Source organism: Trachymyrmex cornetzi, unplaced genomic scaffold, assembly GCF_001594075.2.
Source record: "Trachymyrmex cornetzi isolate Tcor2-1 unplaced genomic scaffold, Tcor1.1 scaffold223, whole genome shotgun sequence".
NCBI classification, from domain to species: Eukaryota; Metazoa; Arthropoda; class Insecta; order Hymenoptera; family Formicidae; genus Trachymyrmex; species Trachymyrmex cornetzi.
The window spans coordinates 4,749,429-4,776,679 of NW_017296881.1; the positions used below are offsets into that span (position 1 = coordinate 4,749,429).

Consider the following 27,251-nt stretch of genomic DNA (forward strand, 5'->3'; position numbering starts at 1 on the left):
CGGGCCGCCGTCCGCGAGATTGTGTTCCCACCTTCGTTTCGGTCTTCAACGTCCACTCGATAAGGCACAAACGCGAATTGTTTCACCGACAGGAAATAAACGCCACGATGCTGGCCTCGATTTGAAAATTCATCCCTCGGGAGTGCAGCTCAAGCAATACGAGACGCTGTAGAGTGTCGTATGCCAGTCGAGGATTGTGTACCGGTCTCGCTGGCGTCACTGATGGGTAAAAGTGTCCTCGCCGAGGGAGGAGTGACGATACACAGTAAGGTTCTCATACTAAGAGAAAACGCGGTCAAGTCGAACCTTGCTCATCCAAGAAGTCGCTTCAGGCGATAAAATTTCAGTAAAGGTGTGATATCAGATATCGCGTATACAACCATACGTATGTGTTCGACCAGATCACGAGAGAGTTGATTAATGCGAGCGAAATATGTGTCAGTCCAATTGTTTTGCATCGACGATGCTGGACAACTTGAACGACAATTCCATTGCGTATCGTTTGGCAATGTTGATTTTAATTAAATCGATATGATCAATTTTATCAGTTATCGCTTCATCAATTATTTTTTTTTAGCAATACAGAATAATAATTTTGTGAGAATAGTTAACACCAGCAATATCGCGCAATTAATAACGTAATTGTATTGTGTCCATCAACGTTGACCAAATAACTGCAACAATATGTGACAATATCAGTGAACGGCACGGGCGTATTGATGGCGATGACGTTGGCTAACACGAGTGGAATGTGTAGCGATTTAATAGTCACATGTTACCCGGCAATACGTTGGCCGAGGCACTACCAAAATTCTACGGCAATCACTTGCCAATTCGTTTGTCAGCAATATGGGGCAATATAGAATGAGAGGTACGAGTTCGACGAACGAGCGAAGTTACTCGACAGTGGGCGGAATGTGCACAAATTTAATTGTTTTATACTGCCAGTGTTGACCAACCGAAATCCTATAGCGATACGAGTGAGTGCCGTATAGATAAATTTGGTTAAAATCGACAGGATGTGTACAGATATAATTCTTGTATATCGGAAATAATGACTAATCGAATTTGTTACAACAAATCATTGCAAGTTTCGACGATTTGTTGATGATACACATAGTACCTAAATGAATTTAACAGTAAGTTATATAATTAAGAAATGCTACGTTCTATTTTCCCATATTATTTTGTAATAGTAGACTAAAAATATTGACCAACCGATACATTAACTACAAATTATTTTCATAAGTTTATTAGAGTCTATAGAGTTTAATTGGTTCTAAGAATCAATGAAAAATGAAACGATTTATTTTAATGAAATATCTTAATTAATAATTAACGTTTGAAAAAACGATGCTGTAATGATTAGTTGTCGAATTCGTAGCAATACGAAATAATGTAAATATGAAGAATTAATAATTATCGAAAAAACTTGTGTTAACTTTGAGCAATTTGATCATTAAAAAAAATCTTCTGAAAATTCAAAAAATAATTTTTTAATAAGAACGATAAGACATTTTTGTAGCGTGATGATTAAAGTAAAATAATTAATAACACGCTCTCATTTATTCGAAATGCATTCCTACAATGTTTGACAGCAACGATATTATAACATTAATCATATTAGTGTATTTAACAGTGTAATCGTGAGAATTTTAATTAAAATTACAAGCATATTTAATTAACCGATCATGATTCGATTATTAATGCGGATATATATCATAAATAGATTACGCGAGTAAAATTTATTTTAATTCTTAAACTTTATTTTATTTTTAATAAAAAATTTATTTTAATAATTTCTACCTTTAAATATATAATTTTTTAATAAAATAACTTGAATAGTATATGTTTGCTAAAATAAATGAAACTCAAAACGCTTGAAACAAGCTTTGCTTATCATGCAGTAAGAAGGAATGTCTTTAGCCTGAATGACTTGTCTTTGAGCTAAGAGCACTGCAATTAGATGGAAGGTTTGATGTTGGACAGCATGCTTCAGATGCAATCATACATGATTGCTCTCTGAACTTCAGAAATGCGATATCATTACAATATAATTTCCGACAAATCCTGATGAGAATACGCGGAGCTTATTTCTATACTTTGTGACCTCATTATTCGAATCGTAATTAAAACAGTGAAAAAGAGAAAACGTGACAAACGCTCGTAAACGCAAACGATAAAAATATATCTATAAAATTAATTAATATCTGTAATTGCGATCGGTTTTATATAAAGCGATGAATGTTTATATTTAATCCAAACGTTTGATTATATTGCTATATATAATGATATTTTTTGCTGTTTTACGATATTTGTGTCAGTAATTATTGTGTATATGCTCATCAAAGAGGAATCAAACTCATTTAAAAACTCCGCCTTAAATTCTCAACTTTTCTAACACATAAATAATACAGCGTCTGCTAAGCTCGAACACTTTATTTAAACATCTGCTCGCAAAATTGTTGATACCAAGCGACTGAGTTTAATTAACACGTTTTCCGTATTCGTCGCAGAAGATTTCTGTAATTTCGCCGAAATAGGATTCCCTGCGAAGGGATTCTCCTCAGGTGTAATCGAGTGTGGCGCATCTCCGTCTCCAGAACGGTCTCCGGAGAGATTATGAATTAGCGAGCGTGTTTGCCGAGACAATCTCGGACTCGTAGACGTTAGTTGGCGATATCCCACGCGCGTCTCTCGGAATCTAGTTCATCGTGTTTAGCTAACGTCAAATGAGTTATTCCGCATGAGAGCATAAAACGGATTCGCTGCTTACTGCGCGGTATTACTACTTGCCAAGTTTATACATATAAATTCTTTATATTTTACATTAACCCTCTCATCGAGAGTCTCGTGTGAGAACACGTTAAAATTTCCCTCGTGTAATAGTTAATTTGGCCAACTAACTCAGAGAATTTTTTTCAATGAATGTTATATTGGCTGCTATTCCGTTTTTAGATTTTTCTATTGAAAATTAAAAGTTTTTAAAAATAAAATTAATTCGAAAAATATTTTTAAAAATCATTTGTCACGCAGTTTTTACAATTTTTAAATTTGTTTTTAATTCATTAGAAAGACGTTTATTTCTAATGGGGTTTAAAAGTTCTAGTAAAACTAAAATGGATTCGAGAAGTCGAAAGAAAAGAATTAAAGTAACAGAAACTTAAGAAAGACAAAACAATTTTAACAAGTAGTTTGTTGTCCACTAATGCAAAAACTCATTGTGCTGCAAAGAGAAAATCGAGTATCGAAAACATCAATTCGATAGCTCGAAACCCGATGCTATCGTTAGTATTGCAAGTATCTATATTGTAATTGTATTTAGAATGGAATAGAATACTGTCGAAGCTTCTCTTGAAACAACATTCCCTAAAGCATTGCAGAAATAGTTGTAGAATATGTACAATATAAAATCTTCAATTATTAATCCAGATTAATTAATTATTAATAACAGATAATTTAAAATAAAGTTAATATTTTCTAAATAAACAAACTGATAAAAAGTTTGGTATTTCTAACAACTATCACTATTCAAAACATTAAATATTTTCAAATTAAATTTCAAATTAAATTTTCGTTAGAGTCTATTCGAAAAACTGAATCTCTCTAATATATTTTGTAACTCTTTGTCAATTTTTTTTATTTTAAAGGAAGTATCTCGACATTGAATTTATCAAGAGTAATAAGCCTTCATTTTATATACAAGGTAGAATTAATAATTGTAAAAGATTTGTAATTTCAAACGTTTCGCAGTTAATTTCGAATCTAGTCGAATTCCTATATTAGTATCATGAATTCTAGAGATTCCTCTACCGGTACAAAAGCGGTTGATTAATGTTGAACGCGCGTGTGATAAATGATCGACGTCTTGGCGAAGAGGAAGATGATGGAGAATCACTGGCCTAGTGCTCTCTAGCGGCTCGTCGCTATGGTTTGATCGAAGGGGTATTTTCTTCCCCTCATACACGCGGAAACTTCTTTCAGAAGATAAACCGCTCTCTTTCAGCCTCCGTGCCACCCTCAGGGCGCGGCCAAAGGGGCACGAAAGTTTCCCCGGAAGATTCACAAAAGATTTTTTGGCTGCGTCGCGACGTAATCCGGACAAGGCCAACGGAGTACCGTTTAGAAAATTTATAAGAAACTAACGAAGAAGTTCTCACGACCGGAAACTCTCGAGATATCCGAAAATGCGATCTCATTCATTCGTAGAATAGAGTCTGAATATAATTCAAAGAAGGAGAAATAATGGAGCTTGATAAAGAAATAAAATTCTCGATGCCTTAAATACCTTGGAGATGATAGAAAGCTTTGTATATTAAATAATAGTAATGTATAGAAAAAATTACAGTTAAATATATAATAGAATTAATCTCAGACAATCTATTCAAATAAATGTAAAACTTATTGAATTTTTATTACTGGTTTTAATTTGAAAGATGTTTTAATTCGAGAACAAATAATGGAAATAAATTAATATTATATATTAAGAAGTTTTGAAAAAATAATTTGTCCGATTCAATTGAATTACAACTAAAAAATAGACTCAAGTTAATTAATTCAAAAATATCCGAAAATAAAATAAACTATATATAGAACTGTGGCAGCAAATTATATTTTATGAAATCCTTTGAGTTTAGTTTCACATTGCCATTCGTGCTGTTAATTAAATCGCTCTCACTCTTTTTGTTATATAAATAATTAAAAATTGGACTTCCTGAAGACAACTTATTGAATGTGATGCATCGCGCGTCAAATCGTTAGCGTGCCTGACACGTGTACAAGCCTTATAATCCTGGAGCTCGCAGCAAAACTAGGTCGAACTTTCACATAGGAGGAAATTAGGGACGAGTTTCCGCGTGCATCATTTCTGTCGAGATAGAGAGGGGAAGGGGAATCGATCCCAGAATTATTAGGTAATTACCATGGTGCGGTGGGAATAATTCCAGAATCGATTACGACGTAATCGGGGGATGGGTTAGAAGCAAAGAGGTCTGCCAAACAGGTCAGTATTTTCAAACTTTTCCTTTGTAGAGATTAAATGCCAATTCATTTAATATTAGATTGCTCATGTATGTTTATTGAGTGAGAACTGATTGAGATTATGAAGATTGGAAATAGGAAGCAGAAACTATTAAAATTGTTCTCTTTCAATTTTAATGAATTTTAAATTAAGTAAACATTAAAGGAAGATATCGAATAATATTTGCATTATAGGATAGAAATAACTTTGTTATGCGCGAAATTGTCAGGGAAATTAGGAAAGTTACACGCTAAGAAAGACTTCGCGGACGAGCAAGGCTATGTGATACACTTCGCTGCGCATTTTTATTGTAATATTTCAAAAGTAATAGCAGTCCTTGGAATATGAAAAATCAGAATATGAAATAAATTTTGCAGAAAATCGAGTATTACGTACCATTACAACGAGGAGGGCTTTATATGAGACAATCTTACAATCCCGTCAACCCTTAATGTCTCCATCGTGAGCCGTCGACAGCTGCTCTACGCGCGAAGACGCGGTCCTACGGGACTCGGAATCAACGTAGTGTGAACGAGAGAACGGGCGGATAAAGATAAGGCTAAAGACGATGGGAGTGCCGGACGTGGAGCAGGCCAAGAAGCGACTCCAGGATATACTGAGGCGAGCGCAGAAGCTTGAGATACCGACACAAGAGGTGATCTCGACGAGAACTGCGCGTAAATTGCTCGCCAGAACGCGCAATGTCCTGGCATGGACTATCTGGATTGGAGTGTTCGTCGTCCTGCTCACTGGCGTTGTCTACGCTCGTTGGCCTACACGACAGGACGTGGAGACCGTCAGGACCGTGCTGAGGCGAACAGTCAGTATCAATATATTATTAAATAATGTTACATCATATAACAAATATCCTTACGTCCATCTTTCACAAATAAAAAATTGACTTTAAAAGATCTATATATAGGTAGGTCTTTTTCGAGAAACACAATTCACGAACATAATGGCAACAATATGAATGATATCCCCTCTTCTAACCACCATCGATTTCCAAACTCGCGATATTCTTCGCGACGAGGAAAAGGGTTGAATTTTTCAATTCGCATAAAATTTTCTCAAATGCGAATTTCCGCTTTCGTTTACATACGAAGGAAAAATAAAGCTTCCTTCTCGGAGTTGAAAATTTTCTTCTTGCTTCTATACCCGTACCCTGCATCTTCTGTTTTCTTATGACGATCTTGTTGCATATCTTTTTTTATACTGCAGAAAACATGTCAATGGTTTTGACTTTCTGACAAATATTCGCTGATCATACCGGAGAAAATTTTATATTAAGTTTTAATACAATTTTAAATTACACTTTACTATGTCTTGTATTTTCGATGGACTCTCACAACATGATTCCGACTTAACTTTTACTATGGTAATACTAATTTTTATCATAAATAAAGTAATTATTTTGTTAAGCCATATTCTAACATGAAAACAGTTAATTTTTACTACGGTACGCAAACAAAATTTGCTAGGTATATCTGATTTTGTAATAAAAAATTTTTACTATGAAAAAGTGTAAAAATTACGTTATATTATTGATTTAAAAAAAATAACTATAGCATTTAAACTTATAATTTACACATGAAGACCGCAGCTACTACCACATTATAGTAATTTTAAATATAAAATTTTCTCCGTGTATACACGCACCACATTTTTTCTATAAAAAGTATTTTATCATATTGTCATGTAAGGTATTCAAGAAATTTTCACTAAATGCGTAACTCACATTTCATCGCTCAATGTTTATTTCTATTTAAATTCTTGTTTAAAATAATTCACTTTTGGTTGACAGTTATAGCAATTTTATATCTTCTGATCCTGATTCTGGAATATAAATTTTAATAATATTAATATTGGTAGCTAAATTAGTTCTTCGATTTAAATAGCCCAAAAAATGTTAAGATAATAAAATACGTAAAAGACGTATCTGATATTAATCGATGACATCTCTGTATGTCAACCAATATACCTGTGTTTTATTTAATTCTAAACATTTCAACAAATAACTAATATAATATCGCTAATTATACTATTTGAATTTCGCTGATTTTGGAAAGTTGACCAATTAAGCTCGCAGCGGTCACATGCTGGTATGGTCGATAACGCCGATCACGATGAAGGAGAGAGAACGTTAGAGGTACTAAAATAAAATCGCTCGACCAGTGATATTTATTAGACGGCATCGGCGACGGTTACGGCCGATAAACGGCACAGACCGCGGCATGGAAAATTCACCTCGTAAATGGAAGCGTGCAAACAATAGTTATCGGATAAGCGTTTTCACGGGATAAAAGCTGATCGGTCGCGGCATTCTACAATACATGCCTGCCGATTCACGATTTTCTCTCGGACCATCGTCAACGCATCGATTATTCGGAACGGATCTGTGAGACAGAATTCTGTGCGTTATTATGAAGTATACCACATAAGAAAGTAAATATTCGAAGATTACGATGCTCAAAAATTATTTACATCTTTGTAAATATAAATGTGATTGATAATATGCCAAGTGACAAGAATCGCCTCGAACCAAATTTCAAGAGGCGTTTAATTTGTTTATTAAGTAGTTGATTCGAATGTTTCGTGCAAAATCGACAAGTAACTGTTCGATTTTTAATGTCGCATTCCTTTTATGCTTATTCAATGATTTTCGATCGAAAAGTGGCGTCATTGCTCGCTTCGATCGTATTCCCGACAAATTTCAATATTACCGATGCTCGATCGCGCAAAATCGTACCAAAGGAATATCAGCGTTAAAAGGACTAAAAAAAAAGACCAGCGAAACAGTCTAAATGAAAGAGATTGCAAGTTCAAAGAGAGCTATCGCATGTGATCCATTGAAAATGCACACACATACATACTCACGCGCGCGCAAACGTGTGTGGCGATTGATCAGTAAAATCATTTCATCGGTCTCGTCAAATTCGAATTGCATTGCATTGCAGGATACGTTACAATATTTTCAAAATGGCCTCTCTCGAAATTATGCGCTATTACATATAACACGATTTTTGCCAGAACTAGCAAATCGATATGCCTTTTGGAAAACCGTGTACATTGATATAAATTAATGGATGCATAAAAATATGTATAATATACAGCTAAAAAATATGGAAATATAGATGGATACGGAATAAGTAAAAGAATTAAAAGGTCTTTTTTAACGCTAAAAGAGTTCAATAGTACTGAAACCAATATATCATGGAAAGGTAATCGTGATATTTTACGTGTATCGCTATCACAAATTCAACAAAAATTATTGGTCGCAAAAACTAAATATTTCGGTTTTGGTTTAAAAAACAAAAAGATACACGTGCTGTGTACACCTTTTTGTTTGAAACAAACGCCGTCGGCATTGTTCGTAATTATTTCAAAACGGTTGCGGCTGCATATGTTTCAATTTACGCTTCAGTATCTTCGTTTTAGTTTTTTGTCGTGTGTTTTTTTCTGATTGTCGCTGTGTTTATTATTTCTTCCCTTTTCCCGGGCAATGCCAAATATGCTCTGCCAACAGTAGTTTTCTCCGTGTGTTTGTTAATTAAATGAGAAGACCAAAGTTAAAAGTCGAGTATATTAATAGAACGAAATAATGTGAGATAACAATGATGTAGGATATATAGAATATCTAGAAAAATCGTAATATTTTCTATTATTAAAGAAAAGTTTGAACTAATTGAAGAATTCATAATGAAACGTATTCAAAATTAGCTTATAATTTTCACAGCTTTTTTCATTTTTTATTCTCATATTTAATTTCTTTAATATTTAAAACTTATTTCAAATAATTTAATATCTAGACAAAATTCTACATCTAATTATAGATATAAATTAGAAATATATATGTATATTAAGAAAGAAAGCGAATTATCACACTTGGATAACAAAAGAAAGAGCATTTTATATCATTATACATTGTTTTTGTACCTTTTCCTAGCTTGCCTCAAAATAATGAACCGATCTCTCAGTTGTTCTTTCATTCGCTATTGAAGTCTGATAATTCGCTCTCTTCCAGCTTTTTTCCGTGCTCCATAGCGCACCGTGAATCGAGACATCGAAAAGCGACTAGAGAGCCCAGCGGGCCCACTCGAGGTGCTCAATTTCCATGGAAATAGCATCGAAACAGTACGATTTCCTGTACTTTCCCGCTGTTCCCATCACGTTCCTCTCACTTTCACGCGTATGTACACGAATTTACGCAAATCCGTTTCCTTCTCATTCAGAGAAGCTTTTGGTTCAGTCGATTACTAAGATTACTTCACCTGTTTTTCGTTAGAAAAAGAAAATAGAGAAAAAATTGGGACTCCAAATGCGGAATAAAGAAATCCATGTGTTTTGCATTTGTGCATATCATATTCGTGTTGAAAAACGACACACCTATTTCACTGCACGTCTCAACTGACAAAAACGAACGTCACCCGCGGTTAATAAAATCTCGTTTAAATGTATCTTCAAAATTGAATTTTCCAAAATCAATACTGAAAATATGACATTATGCTAGCTAAAAGCTTAACATTATTACGAATTATTTTAAACTTCTTGAGAGAGTGAGTTTTTCTAAGATCACTCTAAATCTTTAAAAGTCAAATTTCTTAATATATATCGAATTTGATATTTAATACAGTCATCACATACATTAAGCTCTTTTTTACCTTTTCATTAATTGCCTATAAATGATCTTATATATTTCGTACATTTCTAAATCATAATATCAACAAAAAATAAATGTAACATGTATATTTATTTTTCACATTTATATTATACACCTGATCGAAAAACGTAAACCTAATTTATATTTTTAATTTATGTTTTTGATATATTGGTTATTAATATAGCAGTTAAGCAACTATTTTTCTGTTACACTGAGAAAAAAAAGTTGTTAACTTGACTAAATGCGTTTAGTTCGTAATGATTATTTAGTTCAAATGTTTATATATTTAGATTAACAAAACCTTGTAAAACATGTTATTTGTTTGAATTAACAAATATTTAGTTGAATTAACAAAAATTTGCTTAACAGTCCGTGATCGCAACATTTAGTTGAATCAACTAATATTTTTTTGAAACAGCAACTTTTTTTTCTCAGTGTAGAAATGTACCGCTCTTTTAATTTATAATTTTGTTTTGTTTAGAACACTATTATTTAATATTACATATAAAACACAGAATTAAAAAATTTAAAACTTTTCTATAGCATGTGATGCAATTTCTATTCAACGTAACGTTTTGAGGATAGCCGATAGATAAGTGATGATCCTTGCTCATAAATAACTGTTATAAGATTCATTTATGAAAAAGGGTGCAAAAGGATGCGTATATAGAGTCAATAAACATGTATAGATAGCCGCTGCTTACTGTCGAAGAATGTTAAACTACTTTTCCGTGGAGCTCTTTTCTGTAAGAAAGAGTAGTAAAGTTGGAAAGAATCTCGAAGGAATTTTAATATCCACGTAGAGTGTTTCATCCGCGGACGCTCCGTATGCGCTTGCTAAATTAAAAAATGCCCCGTTAAATAGTAAGTAGTTGAAAAAGTACGTAGGGCGTAGAGAGCGCTAACGAGGTCTACAAAGTATGTATAAAAGAAGCGATAAGAATCCCGTCTCGGGATTAAACGGAGTTGTTTACTCCCCGGCCGCTTCTATTGAAAGAAAAAGGATCAGAAAATGAAACTTTATATTATGATACTTTCATATAATCAAAAAATGATATTAATCGGTGCGAAAAGAGAGCGATAAGATGAATGAAGAGAGAGAGAGAGAGAGAGAGAGAGAGAGAGAAGGGGAGGTAGATAGGGTTGTCAAAAAATAATATTAATCGGTGCGAAAAGAGAGCGATAAGATGAATGAAGAGAAAGAGAGAAAGAGAGTTGTTAACCCTCTACAAATATTTTTTTAATAAAAAGTTCTAATTGAAATTGAAATAATAACTAATGTTTATCTGCAATTAGTGAAAAACGGAGTAGAAAAACAGATTTAATTTACTCTTTCAAATGCATAAAAAAAGAAATTATTTTTCTTCGAAAACGTCAATAATAATATGATTAGTAATTAGTAACAAATATCATACGATATTGAGAAGATATGTAATACATTTGGGAATCAACAATAAGTTATTTTATTTTAAGAAAAAAATGTTCAATTTTCTCTTGCTAAAAATAGTATAATGACAGATAATTTTATAATTATCAAGAAATAAAAAAATATGAAAAAAGAAGAATAAAAATAGTAGAGTAGAGAAATATATTAATAATGAAACATAATTATTCATCTTCGTTTCTTTTTTCTATTATATTTTTATGTCACTTTTGATCTCATTTTTTTTCAATATTCTTCGGAATTCTGTTCTTAAAACTGAACATCTAATCAATAATTAAGGATAGATCGACAATAAATTGGTCAAAATGATCAATGAAAAGTGACGCTTCGTGAATAACAACGGCGATTCCCTTCATCGCGAATTGCAAAATTACATTTTCACTCAGCAGCGCGTCCGTTTTGTAACAATCGCAATTATTTGCCCTGACGCGCGTGACGGCGGTACGTTCTGCGCGATTATTTACATCGTGTGATGTATCGTGTGCGTGTGATTGCAGTCGTCTCGTGCGTTCGCAGCTCAGTATCGACCATGTAGCTCCGAGAGCCCAGGTCATCGAAATTATTAATGGGACATTAATTAATCCAATAAATAATTTCACAAATATAACATTTTATTTTTGCATGTGCGTGAAAAAATATAGCTATAAAAATTTGATACTATGTTACAAACTTTTTAATCCTATATTCTCTAATAATTAATTTTATTCCATTTGTACCGTAAGGTGCAGTGATAACGATTCCTACACAAATCGCAAGTGAACATAACAAGAAAATTGACATAATGTTTTTATGCACTTATAGATTCAGAAATTGATAGTTGGCAAAATTAACTCTATCATTAAATAACGCTGTTCAACATCCAAATTCTCTCCAAAACGCCATAGTACATATATTATACTTCAAAGATTTCTTTGCGTTGATCGTCAGAATTTGCGTAGCATAAGATTTTTATTAAATTGGGGTGAGATGGTCCAAAAATCACTTCAATTACTATTACATCCAATTTACTAAAAATCCTGCTGTGTTACACAAATAACGACCGCATCGTGTTCAGCGCAAAAAATTTGCAACGTATGTATTATGGCACTTCAAAGAGAAAAAAAGTTTCTTGTCGAATAGTGTAATTTTTGATACATTTTTTATTTACCTTAATCATTTTTTTCGTTACACGGAGAGAATTTTCTTTTAAAATTTACCCTGAAAATATGGTGATTGTGGTACAATACAATATTTTGAAGATTTTTACCATGCACTTCAGTAAAATTGATCAAACTTATTTTATACTTTATTGTAGTTTTATTAATGAATGAGACAGATTTATATTAAAATTCTTCGAAATACAATGTTATCCCACGATTGTCATATTTTCAGGGTAAATTCTAAGAAAAAATTCTCTCCGTGTAGAAACTTATTTACCAACAACTAGAAGAAATTCTTTTAAGTAATAATAAATATATTAATAAGAAAAGAACATTCGTCCTTAAATGTTAATAATTTCGATTCTCAAGAGAAATTGAAGCAATCAACATTTTTCTTCATAATAGAAGACGCAATTATTCGTAACTGTGTGCGCATTGTACACAATAGTCGACCACTATCGTGCAGCAGTTTACATCGGGTTGTATCTACTGATGCTTGACCATACAGATCGCGTTTCTACTGCACGGTTAAAGACGTATTTACCAAGAAACTGAAACCGACACAATTCCACAGCGAGTCTTCGATGCTACGAAAATATTAAGATAATTGCTGTGTGCTATTCATGGTAATAAAAACACGATGATAAATGGCTGAAATTTTCAATTTACATCTATATATTTATCTCGCATTTTTTATATAAAATACTCTAGAACTAATGTGGAAAGAAAGCATGTAACGTCTTCCCAAAATAAACTTCTTTTTTCTTAACAATAACTAAAAAAAAATCACTTTTTTTATCATTTCCCATAGACTACACGAGTTGGAAACCTTTGAAGTAAATCGTTATACATGTACACATGCGTGGTACTTTATATTGGTTCAATGTAGGTTCCAAGTAAAATATTCTATAGCAACAAGTGAGAAACGCCGACAAAAATAAGGCAACACCGTTGACAATGAATAACTAGACTTTATTGAAAGCCTTAGTGGTCTTACCTTTTGCGACAAATTACGGACGTATAGCGCTATTGTGCCATAAATATTACAATGCCGAGAGAGTACATAAAGCACATTTCCGACTTTAAGCGAACCGATACTTTATATTTTACACGATATGCATAATAATACATATCTTATATTATCGATAAAATCTACTATTGTAACAGTAAACATTAAAACAAAAATGATAGGAAAATGCCATAGAATGCATACATCGCTCATTTATTACAATCCAAAAAACATTTTCTAGAAATAAGTTTGACCCAGAAAATAAGTTTGAATATTTTAAATCATTAAAATATTATAATATTAATTCTAAAATTTAAATGCAATTTTGCTGTAATATTTATAAAGGAATAAAATTACATTTGTAATTAAAAGCACGTTTTTTTTCTTTCTTTCTTTATGTTTTCGTTCTTTTTCGCAAACATCTAAAAAAATGACAATTTCTAAATTATGTCATATACTGCAACAAACGAGTATCATCTGCATACATTGAAAAATGTCAATCATATTAATCAGTTCTTCAATAAACATTTTCCTAAAGCTGTCCTCATGTTTTCATCTAATTGTGTTATCATAAAAATTACAAGAAAACATATATGAACAAGATCCGAAGGTAGATCGGCATCAGAACAGGCAGCGGCAAAGGAGTTGAATAGCTGGAGATTTTAATTAGGATAACCCGCGGCTATATACTCCCGAATATTACATTAGCATGAGCCTCGCCACCGTGCTCAAGGGAAACCCTTTAAACAAACATCTCGAAAAACCTTCTTTCGCCGACGGAAGCTAAAAGATAAGAGCTGGAGAAGGGGGCGCAGTGAGATGGGCACCGTAAGCGAAAAGGGTAGAGAGCAACGCAAATAGCCTTTTCGGAGATGCGGTAGCTCGGTCACACACGACTCCAACCCACGTTCCGACGATCGGGGTGATGTTTACCGTTCACCGACTTGTTCCAACCACCTATCCTCTTGTTTGGTTTCGCGGCTAAACTGATGGAAATAACCTTGGTCGCACTGGACCCCAAAATACACTGGTACTCCAAAAGCATTTCCGGATTATCGTTCCACGCGATGTGTTTACCTGCGATCTACGTTCTTCTGTTTTTACAACTGAACGCTGGAGAAACGACGTAAGCGACTTTTTTCGAGAGAAGTTGAAAATTCTACAAGAAATACAGTCTTTCGTTTAAGGAACAATTTAGATCGCTCAGAAAAGGTTCAGAGGAGTTTAACGCATTGGTGATTCGGATATTTTTGGAAGTTTATCGGATTTAATTTTCTCGAAATTCGTTCATCCGTTAATTATCTCAAGATTAAATTAGAAAAACTTAATCAAAATTAAATGGATTAATTTGCTCTACTTCTTGAAAAAAACGCTTGCATCATTATCAGAGTGAACCCTTCAACTCGCCTTCTTTCAGATCAACGGAACAAGAGAAAATATAGAATCGCGCGTACAACTGTCGCGCGGAGAGAAAATAATTTTTTGCGTAAACACCGTGCTCGTAGCGCAAATACTCACGGCTTAATTACGCGTGAGATTGCCTCGTTTCAGCATGCATGATCCCCACATGAACGTATATATGTTACGCCGTGTTATCAGTCATTCTACCATACAACTATCGCACGCGTACACAACGCATTCGCCTATCTGCATGCACGAAGTCATTTCCTTTAATGTCGCATAACTGTTTATATCGTTAACGACTGAAGTTACGCGATATTGTCTCATACGGACCCGTATACCTTGCCATGAATGATGAGGTTACCACAAACTCGGTAGTTGCACAGTGCAAAAGTGGAAAGAGAGTTTATCATTTATATCCTGTATATTTTAATTAACTGGCCTTGATATCTCGTTCATCTTGTTTAACATGACAAGACATATACATTACGCTAGCAAAAAAATGATTATTGCATTAAACTGCATTTTTTACGTAATTTTACATCAACTTTGCCTTAACGAAATTTGTATTCTATATTTTATTAATAAGATTTAATTAAAAAAATTTTTGTTTAATTTATATTCTTAATATTGCAGTTGTGTGAATTAGATTTGTAAATATTCGTTTATTTCATTTTTCAAAAATCTATTTATCTCTTTTTCTGTTTCTGCTAATATTTTTTGCATTTTCAAATAGATATTACAAAACTATCTAGATAATATTTTTTGTCACTCAGAGAGCAAAAGCAAGAAAATGCAGAGAAAATTCACCTTCTATTTTTCCTATTGTCCGTTCCGTACTTCTTCTTTTGTATCTTCTTTACTGTACAAAGGTAGAATTTCGTAATTGAATAATAACATCACAGACTTTGTAATTCTTTTAGTTTCCAAGAGAAACCAAGAAAATTTTCGGCGGTTTCAACAAAGCTCAACGTTCATTGTCACTATACTAGGATTGAAAAATAATACACAGTGTGTGTGTGTGTGTATGAGTGAAAAAATAATACATAATATATTTTGTTCTGAATAGACCGATTTTCAAATTGTAACTACAATATCGACTCCAACAAATAAAAAATGAGTATATATCGATTCTTTTACAATACAAGTTAATTTAGTATCTTATAAAAGTATTTTTTCTTTGTCTCGCTTTATATTTTCTTATTTGTTTCGCTTTATATTGAAATCCTGTTTCGCTTTTTAAATAAACGTAGAAATATCCAATTCGTTGCCAAGTAAAAATTACATTACAGTCAGTAAATATATAACGTTCGCCAAAGGCCATTTAACTTCTCCGTAACGTGATCTGCGACTTACAGTCATATAACTATCACTTTTGTAAATTTTTTATAAACCGACACTTTTACGACCTTATCTTCTTCTCGCTATATAAATATAGATGCAAGATGAATTTAAATTAAATTTATTAAGTTATTAATCTCTCTCTATAAATACAAGGTTATTAATCTAATTGTTATCGATTCACGGAAGTATAAATCAATTTACTACGTAGTTAATAATTAATCTAACAATTAATTATTGTGAATTTCCGTTTACAAGAAAAAAATATACGTCTATACGGATGGTTAATGCATCCACTCGCCATGGATACAACAACGAACGCACTGGACGAGCAGCAACGGGGATAATTAACGGATATGGGTAACACCCCGAGGCTACAAACACGAGTCAGTCACGAGCACCAGCCGGGGCGTTATTTCGACTACTAATTAGGGGCGACGAGTGCGAGAGAATCGCGGAGTAATCAACAGGCTGCGCAAGAGGGGCAACGGCGGCGGTTTCGTAACGAAGCCCCCTCCCGCCTCAATTATGCATGTAAATTACACACGCTAGCTTGGGGGATGGGTTCGTGCATCCACTAGAAACGTTACCGTATCGGTATACCACATACTCATTTAATTCGAGCGCGCGTTCCTTTAAATTCATCATGTCTTGCGTTAATACAAGATATTTTAGACGCCAAAAAATTAGCAAGTTCCTAATAAAGCTACAAAAGCAATTATTAGTAAATACTTAAAAAATTGAGCTCACTATCAATCTCAGTGATCATAATTAGTAGTCGTTCTACTAAGAATTGAAAAACTATAAATTTATATTTATATTTAATTTAAAAAGTACATATATTAAATAAAAAAACTTGAGACAATTGGAGAGAGAAATTTACTAGAAATAAAAAAATCTTTCTTTCTCTTAAAAATGTAACTTATTTGCATACAAAAATTAGGAAACGTAAAAGTTTCCGCGCGTTTATCAGAGAAACTATAATCGGAGCAAAATACGCAATATTTAGTATATTTTCGTGATTTGCATAATTCATACATTTCGCTTTACGCGTTATATTAGTTTGCTCATTCGAAAGCTGAATTCAAATTGCACGCCATAAACTAATCAGCAAGTAATAACTAATGAGAGAAATTACATTGGTATAGCAAAAAATTTATATTCGAATCGCTCGATAGAGCTCTGCTGAATTACAGTTAGGGGTGTCACAAAGGGACTAGTTAGTCCGCGGAAACGAGCTGACAGCATCTCGTAATCAGACCGATTTTAATCACGTATGTAAATTACACACAAACTTAACGAACTTGATAGGCACGTCTAACAAAAAGCTTGCACTCAGCAGGCTTTACAAGAGACTGGATAAATACGATTAAAGAATCCGCTGGCATATCCAGCAAGTACGTATAAAAAAAATTCATACTTGAAAAGATATTAAAATATATTATATCAAAATATTAAGTTACATTTAAAACGAAGGCTGCACTATAGAAATATAAAGATTTTTAACGATTACCCGATGACATCTATAATTGATATATGAAATGATATAAAATATCTATTCTCTTCTAAGAGTGAAAAAATTATTAAATTTATTATCAAATTTAAAATAGATAAAATTATAACATATGTGTTTACAAAGCACATATACATTTTGTAAATTTAAAAAAAATACATTTTAAATTTGTAATTAATCACTAATTCAGTAGCCATAAAATAAAACATAGTCATAAATATAATAAATTTCGCAATTTGTATGATAAACTAACCGGAAAAAATAATCAAGATAATTACCTCTGATTGTTTTGTGTTTAGAATTTCACAGCATCTTGCATTTTATGAAAACACGTTCCTTAAACTATTCCGCAGCTTATATTTAATATTCCGCATGCAAAATACATTTTTTTCGCAACATTTCATGCAGTCCTGCCTACGAGAGCTAGTCTCATAGCGGTACGTCTGTGTTTATTCGCTTCGCTCCAGCAGAGACTGTATAGTATATGAAAAATGAAGTGAACAGCATTTACGTGTGTGTCACGCGATTTATGGTTGGTGCGTACGTACATGTACCAGCGCGCGTTTTCGCACAACCATTTTTCTGCAGAATGTGGCGCAGAAGATATAAGGAGGAACCCACGTTGTCACTACAAAGGAGCTTCAATAACATAAATAGATAACGAGATCCTATTTTTCGGACAATTTCAAATGAATTTTATTTCAGCAGATGCGTTATTCAAGCCTTAGCATGAATAGTGCCTGGAAGTTGCGGTTATGCATTTTGTTTCGTTTTGTGCACGTTTTGCATGTTTGCTTTATGACGCATTAACTGAAATCTAAATAAATTCAGGAATGTGTGCGACGGTAATATAATATGGGATATTCTCGTCCTCTATATGTATAGAACATGTACATGTGTAGAATCTCCGCTAGGAATATAATTTCATTTCACATTAATAAAGTTCTGCTTTGTACTCTTTTATGATTTTTCCTGAGAATAATTCAGTTTATTTGAATGTTTCGGACATGTGGAGGAAAAATGTAAACTCTTGAAAATAGATACAGAAACGTAGTAGTAGTTGTGCTGTTTTATGAATTAATCTCTAAGCGAAAAATGCTACTTTAATCTTGTTTCAATTCTCGACTATTTTATGCATCATCGAAGCTCTCATTTTTATCTGTTGCCGTCGAATCACCTCAGATGTTTACGAGTCTCAGTGAACGACAATAATTTTAGAGAGATCGTAATTCTTTCTACGTGACAGTGTAATTTCCGGCAGCATCGTAATTCCTATGGCTTTGCATCGCTATAGTTATAGTTTTGTGAGGGAAAAAAGTGTCTTTGTAATTTTCGTTTACACACGTTCGCTTAAGGTCGAAATGTACAAATTATGGATTGACTGCAACATGAGATTTACACGATTTAATGACTAAATGTAGCGATCTGATTTCTACCCTCACCTGACATCGTAATCATCATGGGATTTGAGATTAATGATAAACGAGATGATAAATGAGATTAATAAACGTAGTAAATGTTAATAATTAACAATAAATATAGATAATATATTATTTTTCGCAACGAAATAGATAACAAAGCTTTTTATATTTCAAATATTTTATTTTTTCCGATGTATATATGTATATATAATATTAATGAAAGTGACTTGCGACCAGAGCGCAAACGTTTTAAATTCCGTAGCTCCATAATGAAACCATCAATCCTCGATACTAATGGTCGAGTAGTTTGTACATAAGAGAAGAGTATAGCATCCTAGCGGAGGAAGTAGCCCTCACGTATACCGGGATTTGTCAGTGTGCCGTAAGAATGACGCGGATCTTACCATTTCAGATTCCCTTCGTACGCTCTCGTATTCTCGTAGCGAGAGATATTTCTCCGCAGGCGGCCGGAGATACCAGACAGAAAAGCGCATGATAAACGAGGAGTTAGTCTTTTATGGGTGCGGAACGATTTATAGCACTGTCCAGAGGTGGATACGTCCACCGTAGCACACAGTCGTAACATTATTTCCCGGCCGGGGCGTTTCTCGCGGATTTTGCGCGATAAATCACGCACGGGGAAAATTCTTAAACATCGTTCCTTTTGGTCGCGTAATCGCGGCGATCGTATTAAAGTCGATTCGAGCGATAAGCGAAGTGATAACTGCCTCGAGAAATACCATTCAAACAAGAATGCTACATTTACACATATATGTTTAACAGATCTAGCTTTACATCTAGCTTCACAAAGTTAAATATAGTATAAGAATTTGTGCAACACACAAAGTATAATTAAAAGGAAAATTATAATATGTATTACAAGTTTTCACAAAATTGTAAAATAATATTGTCACGAACTTATAAAATTACGATATTCAGTTGTATAATTAAAATTAATTTTATTAATAATAACTATTTTAAAGTGTATATGTAATTATTTTCCATGTACTGAAAAAAAAATAGAAATATTCAAAAGCAAATATTACTTGTGATATTTTCTTCGATACTTATTAATTATCCAAAAATTTGTGATGAATATACATTTCTGTGAAATGTATCTCTCTTATTGTAAACAAATAGAAATAGATGATTTTAGCTAAGAGAATAAAATTTTATTTAACTATATTTAAATAATTTATTTTATACTGAAATAAACATTATACCCACAAATAAATTTTTAAGTATTTTTTTTCTTAGTGATAAGCAATTTAAAAAAAAAACAATATATTAAAAACAATATATTAAAAAAGAAATTCATCAATTATGTGAAGCAAATATCAGACTTCATTAACGATTAATCAATTTTTCATGTTGTTTTCTCATTACAATATACCCCTATTTTAGGTTACTATGCTAGTACACCCAACCCTTCGATTATATTCCTACATAACTGTTGCCTCACGCAATTTCAGAAACATAACCGCATCAAAACCGACGTATAACCGGTGGATTAATTCACCGGCGTAAGTTTAGCAACGCGACCAATTCATCCATTCACCGTGCTGTTTCGACGAGAAGATCGTGTTTCACGGTATCGCGAATCGCGAACGCGCGTTTCGACGCGAATAAATCGGGCATCCACGACCATGAAGTGATCAATTCATTGTCAATAACAAATAATCCCATAATCGTACATGTAATACCGTTAATGCCGCAGGGATGACGGCAGCCGATAAACAGCGCCCTCAAATGCGCTGCTGCTTCGCGAAATGCGAACCACCGAAATACGTTCTGTATTGCGAATACATATTGCAGTGGCTTGATTTTCTTATCCATTCCTGGTACATACTCGGAAATTTGCGAACAATAAGAGAAATACGTTTTTTAACTCGATTTGGTACGATTTGTTATATCTATCGTGTTCGAATTACACAAAGATTTGTGCGCATTTGTCGGCATTTCATAAATAAAATAAAACTTTTAAAAATCTTTCTGAACGGGATATTTCAAACAGAGTTATATGTATTTATTTTTTATAATAATTGCTATAAATAATTATTATAAAAATAATTACGTAAAACAACTTTCAAAATTAGCAATTTATTTTGTTAATTCTGAACAGAGTTTTTGTCATCTCTCTAATTAGAATGTTGCAATGTAGAAATAATCAAACTAATATAGATAATTACTATTTTTACAACTAAAATTGATAATTAAATTCAAACATGCTTATTTATGTATATAATTATTTATGTATTATAATGCATCATAATAAATTTTATAACATGCTTAAATAGAGACTAATATAAAAAAAATAAAAGTTTTTTGAAAGCTTTTATCAGAAAGCAGCTTGCAACAAATTCCGAATAATGGAATAATAAATTATTGTTTGATGCTGGAATGCGTATGTCGGTCCAGACGGCTTATTCGCCATAATATTGCAGAAATATTCGACCATAATATTGCCCAAGTATTGCAAAAGGTTAAAAAAAAAACATTTTTTACATTTTTTCTGAATAGCTCGATTTGACAATCGCGTAAATTCACGTAAATTTGTGGATGACGTGTTTCTGACACGATAGACACGCATCGGACGATCACATATTTTACGGACAGTGACATAAATCGTGAACATAGCAGCAAAGATTTAAAAGCTAAAGGTGATGAACGCAAATGGCGTCTCAATGATGAATCTGAGTGCAATGACTTGTCCAGTATGCAGAAAAATTTTTGATATAAAATTTATTCAAAATTAACGTTTCTGTGTGATTGAAAATAGAATTTTCTAAAAAATCTATTATAAATATAAAAGATGGATCACATTTAAAGCGACTGTATAATTACTTAGAGAATAAAATTTAGACGTCAAAACTCTTCAGAAATTCCTTTTACTCTGATTGAGAATCAATTCAACTACAATTATTTTATTTTAGAATTAGTATTTAATAAATGAATATATTTTCAAAATATAATAATATAATTTATTCTTCTTACGCCTTCTTCTTACGCCGCGCCGTTTTAAAATATTTAAGTCTCCAAATCTCTTTCTGTGATGTCATCTTACGTGGTCGCGGATGTGAAAACATGCGAGAATACCAAAATAGAGAACCAACGGGTTGCTGCGGTCTATACCATATCCATATCTCGATGAAATACGAGACAAGTCGTCGAAGTCGATACAACTGTTTGGCGTCGAAGTATACTGACGCACACATGTATGCATTTGTTTAAAGCTGTGCATATCCACTAGACAGCTAAAAAAAAAATAAGATCAACTCTAGCTGAATATATAATGTATATCCCAGTGATTCTTAAACTGGAAGAAACTTAAACATTGTGCCAACTATAAATTTAAGGATAGAATCTAATTTTCTTTCTAAAACTTAAGAGTACAATAAAGATAATATCCGCAGAATTTTTTTCGTATTTTATTACTATAATGATTCTCGAGAAGTAGAGATAATATTATTTAAAATTAATTATAAACATATATATTAAAAAGAATTTCTAATTGTAAGTATTCTTAATGAGGAATAGATAAGAATAACGAATAAAATAAAAAAAAATCTCTCATAGAGGAAAAGGAGTTCGAGAAACACTGAAAAGACATAAGCGTGATGCAGAGGAAATCCAAAATTCATTCGGCGCCAGCTGCGCAGGCTGGCTTCGTGTAGTATTGCAACATCCATGTACGGAGCACATAGAGTTATCGGTCGCGTGCATCGACGCATGTTTATGCACGCCATGCAGCGAGACAAATAGAGAGAGAGAGAGAGAGAGAGAGAGAGAGAGAGAGAGAGAGAAGAGAAGAGAAAACTTCAACGGATCAGTAGGATGTATGGACGTATCGTGACGTTGATTCGATTTCAGCGAGCCGAATGGAAAAATCGTTTTGTATTACAGTCTGCCACCGCGGCCGTTTCGATGTCAACGAAGAACAACAGAAGCTAATTACAAATGCCATCGCCGCGAGAGAAATCACTATCTTGGAAATGAAACAAACAACGTCATTCTTTGTCCTATAGACGCACGAGTGATTGAAAGGAAAAGATATCTTAACTCTGAAAGTATTCCTTCACTGAGAGAAAGGATTTTGTTAATTTAATCAGTACCTTTAACAAGTGATCAGTAAATATATGACAACAAATTCTGCTGCTAGTCTGCTATACCAACCAATTATTAATAACAAAAGCAAACTATATAGAATCTAATCTATCTTTTGTATAGACTTTAGCTCGTTTACATAGAAATCGTAGATGATCGTGGAGTCTTAAGTCGTACGAAACTGACCAAGCACAGTCAAATATAGGGAGAATACTTGACTAGAATTGGTCAATTTCTTAAGATTTGAGACCCTGCAACTGTCTACGACTTTTATGTATATATTTATATGAGCCTCTTATTTGCTAGCGATACTATTGATTGTTTGTTACATTAACGAATTAATTTGCAATCATTCGTTTCAAATCGATGGCTTTTTTAACAAATATCACACATTTGTTTTCTCTTAATTTGTTCCTATAACAAAATCTCCCAGTATTTCTTTTTTTAGATCTCCGTCATGAATTCTTAAAATTTGCTCCAGTTTCTAACAAAATTATACCTACATTTGCATATGATAAATAAATAAAAGGTCAGAAAATATTCCTATTTTATTAACCTAGCGGTTAACGATTTTCCTAAATTTCAAGTTTTTAATGTCACTACAAATATCGTACATTAAAGAATTTGACACACTTTTCATTTACTTTTCAAATTAGATAATTATTTTAATTATTTCCTATAGAGAAATTCTAATATTCTATTAAATTCTGTTAATTGACATATATCAATCTCAATTTGGGCAAATAATTTTAATTAATCTCTTCACATTTTAGACATTCTCAATTCAAGAGAAATCTATACCGTTCCGTGATAATTTGCATTTTACTCCACTATGCAAGTTTTTGTTGTAAATGGATAACGTTTCGATGGATGTATATTCATCTCGATGTAGCCGATTGCAAAAAGATTTTCGGAAAAAGCTATATATATCTTACAATGTTGATTTGATTCACGAGATGGAAAGATCTGAATTCGCAAAAAGTTGCTATCGAAGGGAAATAGCACATACAACTCACGCACAATACAATACGGGATATTTATGGATAAAACTTTTTGTAGTAGTGCGCACGCGAAAAAAATCGCTGCAATGTCTGTTTTTCAGGTAATTGCTTTTCTAGAGAAAAAACCGTCATGTCATCCGCCCATACCGTCGTTTTCAATATTTACATGTGCGCTCGTCGCATCGTGCGCACAAATCGCGTTGTCGATTTCGATTTTGCTTTTTTCTCTGTCGAACTTACATATTGACAAAAAAGAAAAATCGCCGCGCGGATTCACGAGAATTTGAGAAGCGAATTTTTTAAAATGCGATACAATGCGTTTGTCAAATCGAGAGTCGAGCTAAAAATCTGAGCGCGATTTGCAGGATTAAAATAATAGATAAAACTTTGATGTCACTCACTTGTCGATGACTATCTTCATTTGTAAAGGCGTCCCGGAAATAAATCTGAAAAAAGAGAATGATCGTCAATATCATACGCGCGTACGTGAATATATCAGAGAGATATTAATAATTTATAAATTATATTATAGATACCGCGGAAAGTTCGTGTCGTTTTTTTCCCTATAAATATCTCTTGAAAAAACGACGCAAATTTTCTGCAATACCTAATATTTATTAATAAAAACAGAAACTAATCTTCGTGCAAATTAATCTTCTCGAGTATCACTGATATAAATAAAGAAACAAATTTATATTTTTATAAAAGAACTTTGTTTATACAGATATAGAAACTATTATATGTAATTATTTCGTTTTCTCGATAAATTAAGAATAAGAATTATTATTTTATTTTTTTAAACTTGCCTTTTTCTTATTACACTGATTTACAAAAACTAACAGTTTATTTCATAATAAAATAACATTATAAATAGTAGAATCTAAAGTATATTTATTCGTGTTATTTAATAGAATATTATTTTTACGGAACAGCTCGTTGACTGCAAAAAGACGAGCAAATAAATTCTCAAGTCGCTTGCGATTTTTATGGCGATGCCAACAATGCGAGTTTTAATGGAAGAACATTAGACTCGACTGCAAGTAGTTATAGTCACGCTATGGTCAGATCGAGTTAATTCACGCACTTCGACATGGTAATTCTACCTATTCGCATTATTGGTCAACTCCAATCGAAGTAGAAGAGTCCTTTTGAACGATTCGTCTCACAAAGAGCGGAAATTATTCTTCCGACATCGGAAGTTTGGTTGATAATATGTCCGATAATATGTCATCGTACGGTGCAAGTGGAACGCAAACCATTCAACTTAAATCACGATTCAAATACTATCGAAACACGTAACAATGAGATTACTCTATCTTTTGCGCATTTATAAAGCTATAGAATGTGTAATTGTTATTTCCGCAATCGCTTAAACTAATTGAACCTAAGTGACTATTTAAGTTTCAAATATACTTTCGCGGGGATTTAATTGCGTTACATCCGTGAGATAATCCGATACAATCTCGTTCCGTTTAAAGTACCCCGATCGTTCATGAGATAAAGGATACGAAATAATGGAGGGGATGGTCGAACAAGAAAAGAAAAAAGAAATCAGGCATCGTTCTTTGGTAAAGAGATGTATCTTTAATCACGACGAGCAGCCGATTCTGTTGTCGGGCTCGTTTTCTGCCGTCACAGATGCCGTACGACGTACTGGCGTACAAGATAAATGGTGGATAAAAAAGGACAGCCGCTGTATCGTGCTTTATCGGGCTTTTCCAGTATAGAAGCGAAGACTGGTCGTTTTCGGACCTTCTCTCACCCTCCTGAAAACTTCAGACGAGTTTTACGCCCCTCGATAAACACTGATTGCTTCTTAAATTGCCCCCAGCTTGCATCTAAGCTCCGCGCGATTGTATTACAGGAAATTGTAACTGTCGCTTCTGTCGTTACGCTTTCATTACGAAATATTTGACGATATAATAAGTATGAGAGATGTTACATCTAATAACAAATAATATCAATAATATAATTACATAATTTTTAATATATTATTTATATTATAATTTACATTTATATTATAATTTAGGAATTAAATTCATGAATATATATATATATTTTACAATGTTAAATGTAAAAATATGGATATATCTTTCGCAACTTTAGTATTAAATATTTTTATCAAAATCATAAAAAACTTAGCGTACGTTAGCAATCATTTTTTACAAACATCTTGAAAAGATTTATCTATTCAGAGATGAGCGCATTCGAATTGATTTTGCGATACCAACATGCGTTTTCGAATACGTGTGTGCGCGGTCTATTTACGTGCATTTTGATAACGAAGAAGGCGCAGCAGACCAATTTCACCGATTCAACCGTTGCGTGACCGCAAACACTTGGGGGATACCTGTGCAATACCATTCAAAGCCCCGGGACACAGGTGCTCTAGCATCGTTCCGTGTCGTTGAATTGGCTACAGCTATCGCGCGACTATTTGCACGGTGTCGTGCAATTTGTGCACACATATCCTGAACCTCGAAAAAATTTCAGTAAAAATATTTCGTGCAATGTCGTTCATTTCTATGTAAACTTATCAGAGATTTAATTCATCGCAATCTTTTCGCGATCTCAAGCCCAAGACTATTAGTATCTCGATTAAAGAAAAGTCAAATATTTTATTGGTTGAAAATTACATAAATATTATAGCAATAATTCTATCACCGTGTAATTTGAGTTACTATTATATCTGACTATATTTTTTGGAATTAATCAATAAGCTAAGCTTATACGATTTGTATCAGCTACGTGCGTGAAATATGTCAACATCGTGATAAATTTGTATTACAACGTTACAGTGTAACAATAGCAAACCTTACGTGAGCGATATTTTAATCTCACTCGAATTAATCAGCTGACTGATCTGACCGGCAAGTGAATTATGGTCCAGCTTGTGAATTCGTGCCGAGACCGAGGTCGTGACTGTTACAAAACTCGCGTGCCTTTTCCACGACGTAGAAAAAGCATCCGTCTGACCTTTTCTCGTCGACATTGATAGACGAGACGATGATTGGTATTCGGGGTTCGAACTGAGAAATAAAGTTTCGTTCCTAAGTCCGTCTCTGACTACTATGTACTGCTATATACTATTCCTTCCAAGCTTTAGCAATTTTGTTTCGGAAAAATGTGTACCCGTACAGACATCGGAAAAAGTGTCTGAGTCAACATAGATATAAAAATATACAATAAATAGAAAAA

General features: G+C 33.1%; 1 protein-coding gene across 1 annotated transcript in view; it reads left to right on the forward strand.

The window, feature by feature from the left end:
• Window positions 1-206: 206 nt before the first annotated feature.
• LOC108760339 (uncharacterized) overlaps window positions 207-27,251 on the forward strand; it is a 99,797-nt gene continuing 72,752 nt past the window's right edge. Inside the window, exons 1-2 of the mRNA XM_018506223.1 lie at window positions 207-265; window positions 5,398-5,840. Of these exons, the coding sequence (XP_018361725.1) occupies window positions 5,589-5,840 (252 nt within the window). The 5' untranslated portion in view covers window positions 207-265; window positions 5,398-5,588. The remainder of the gene's footprint in view (window positions 266-5,397; window positions 5,841-27,251) is intronic.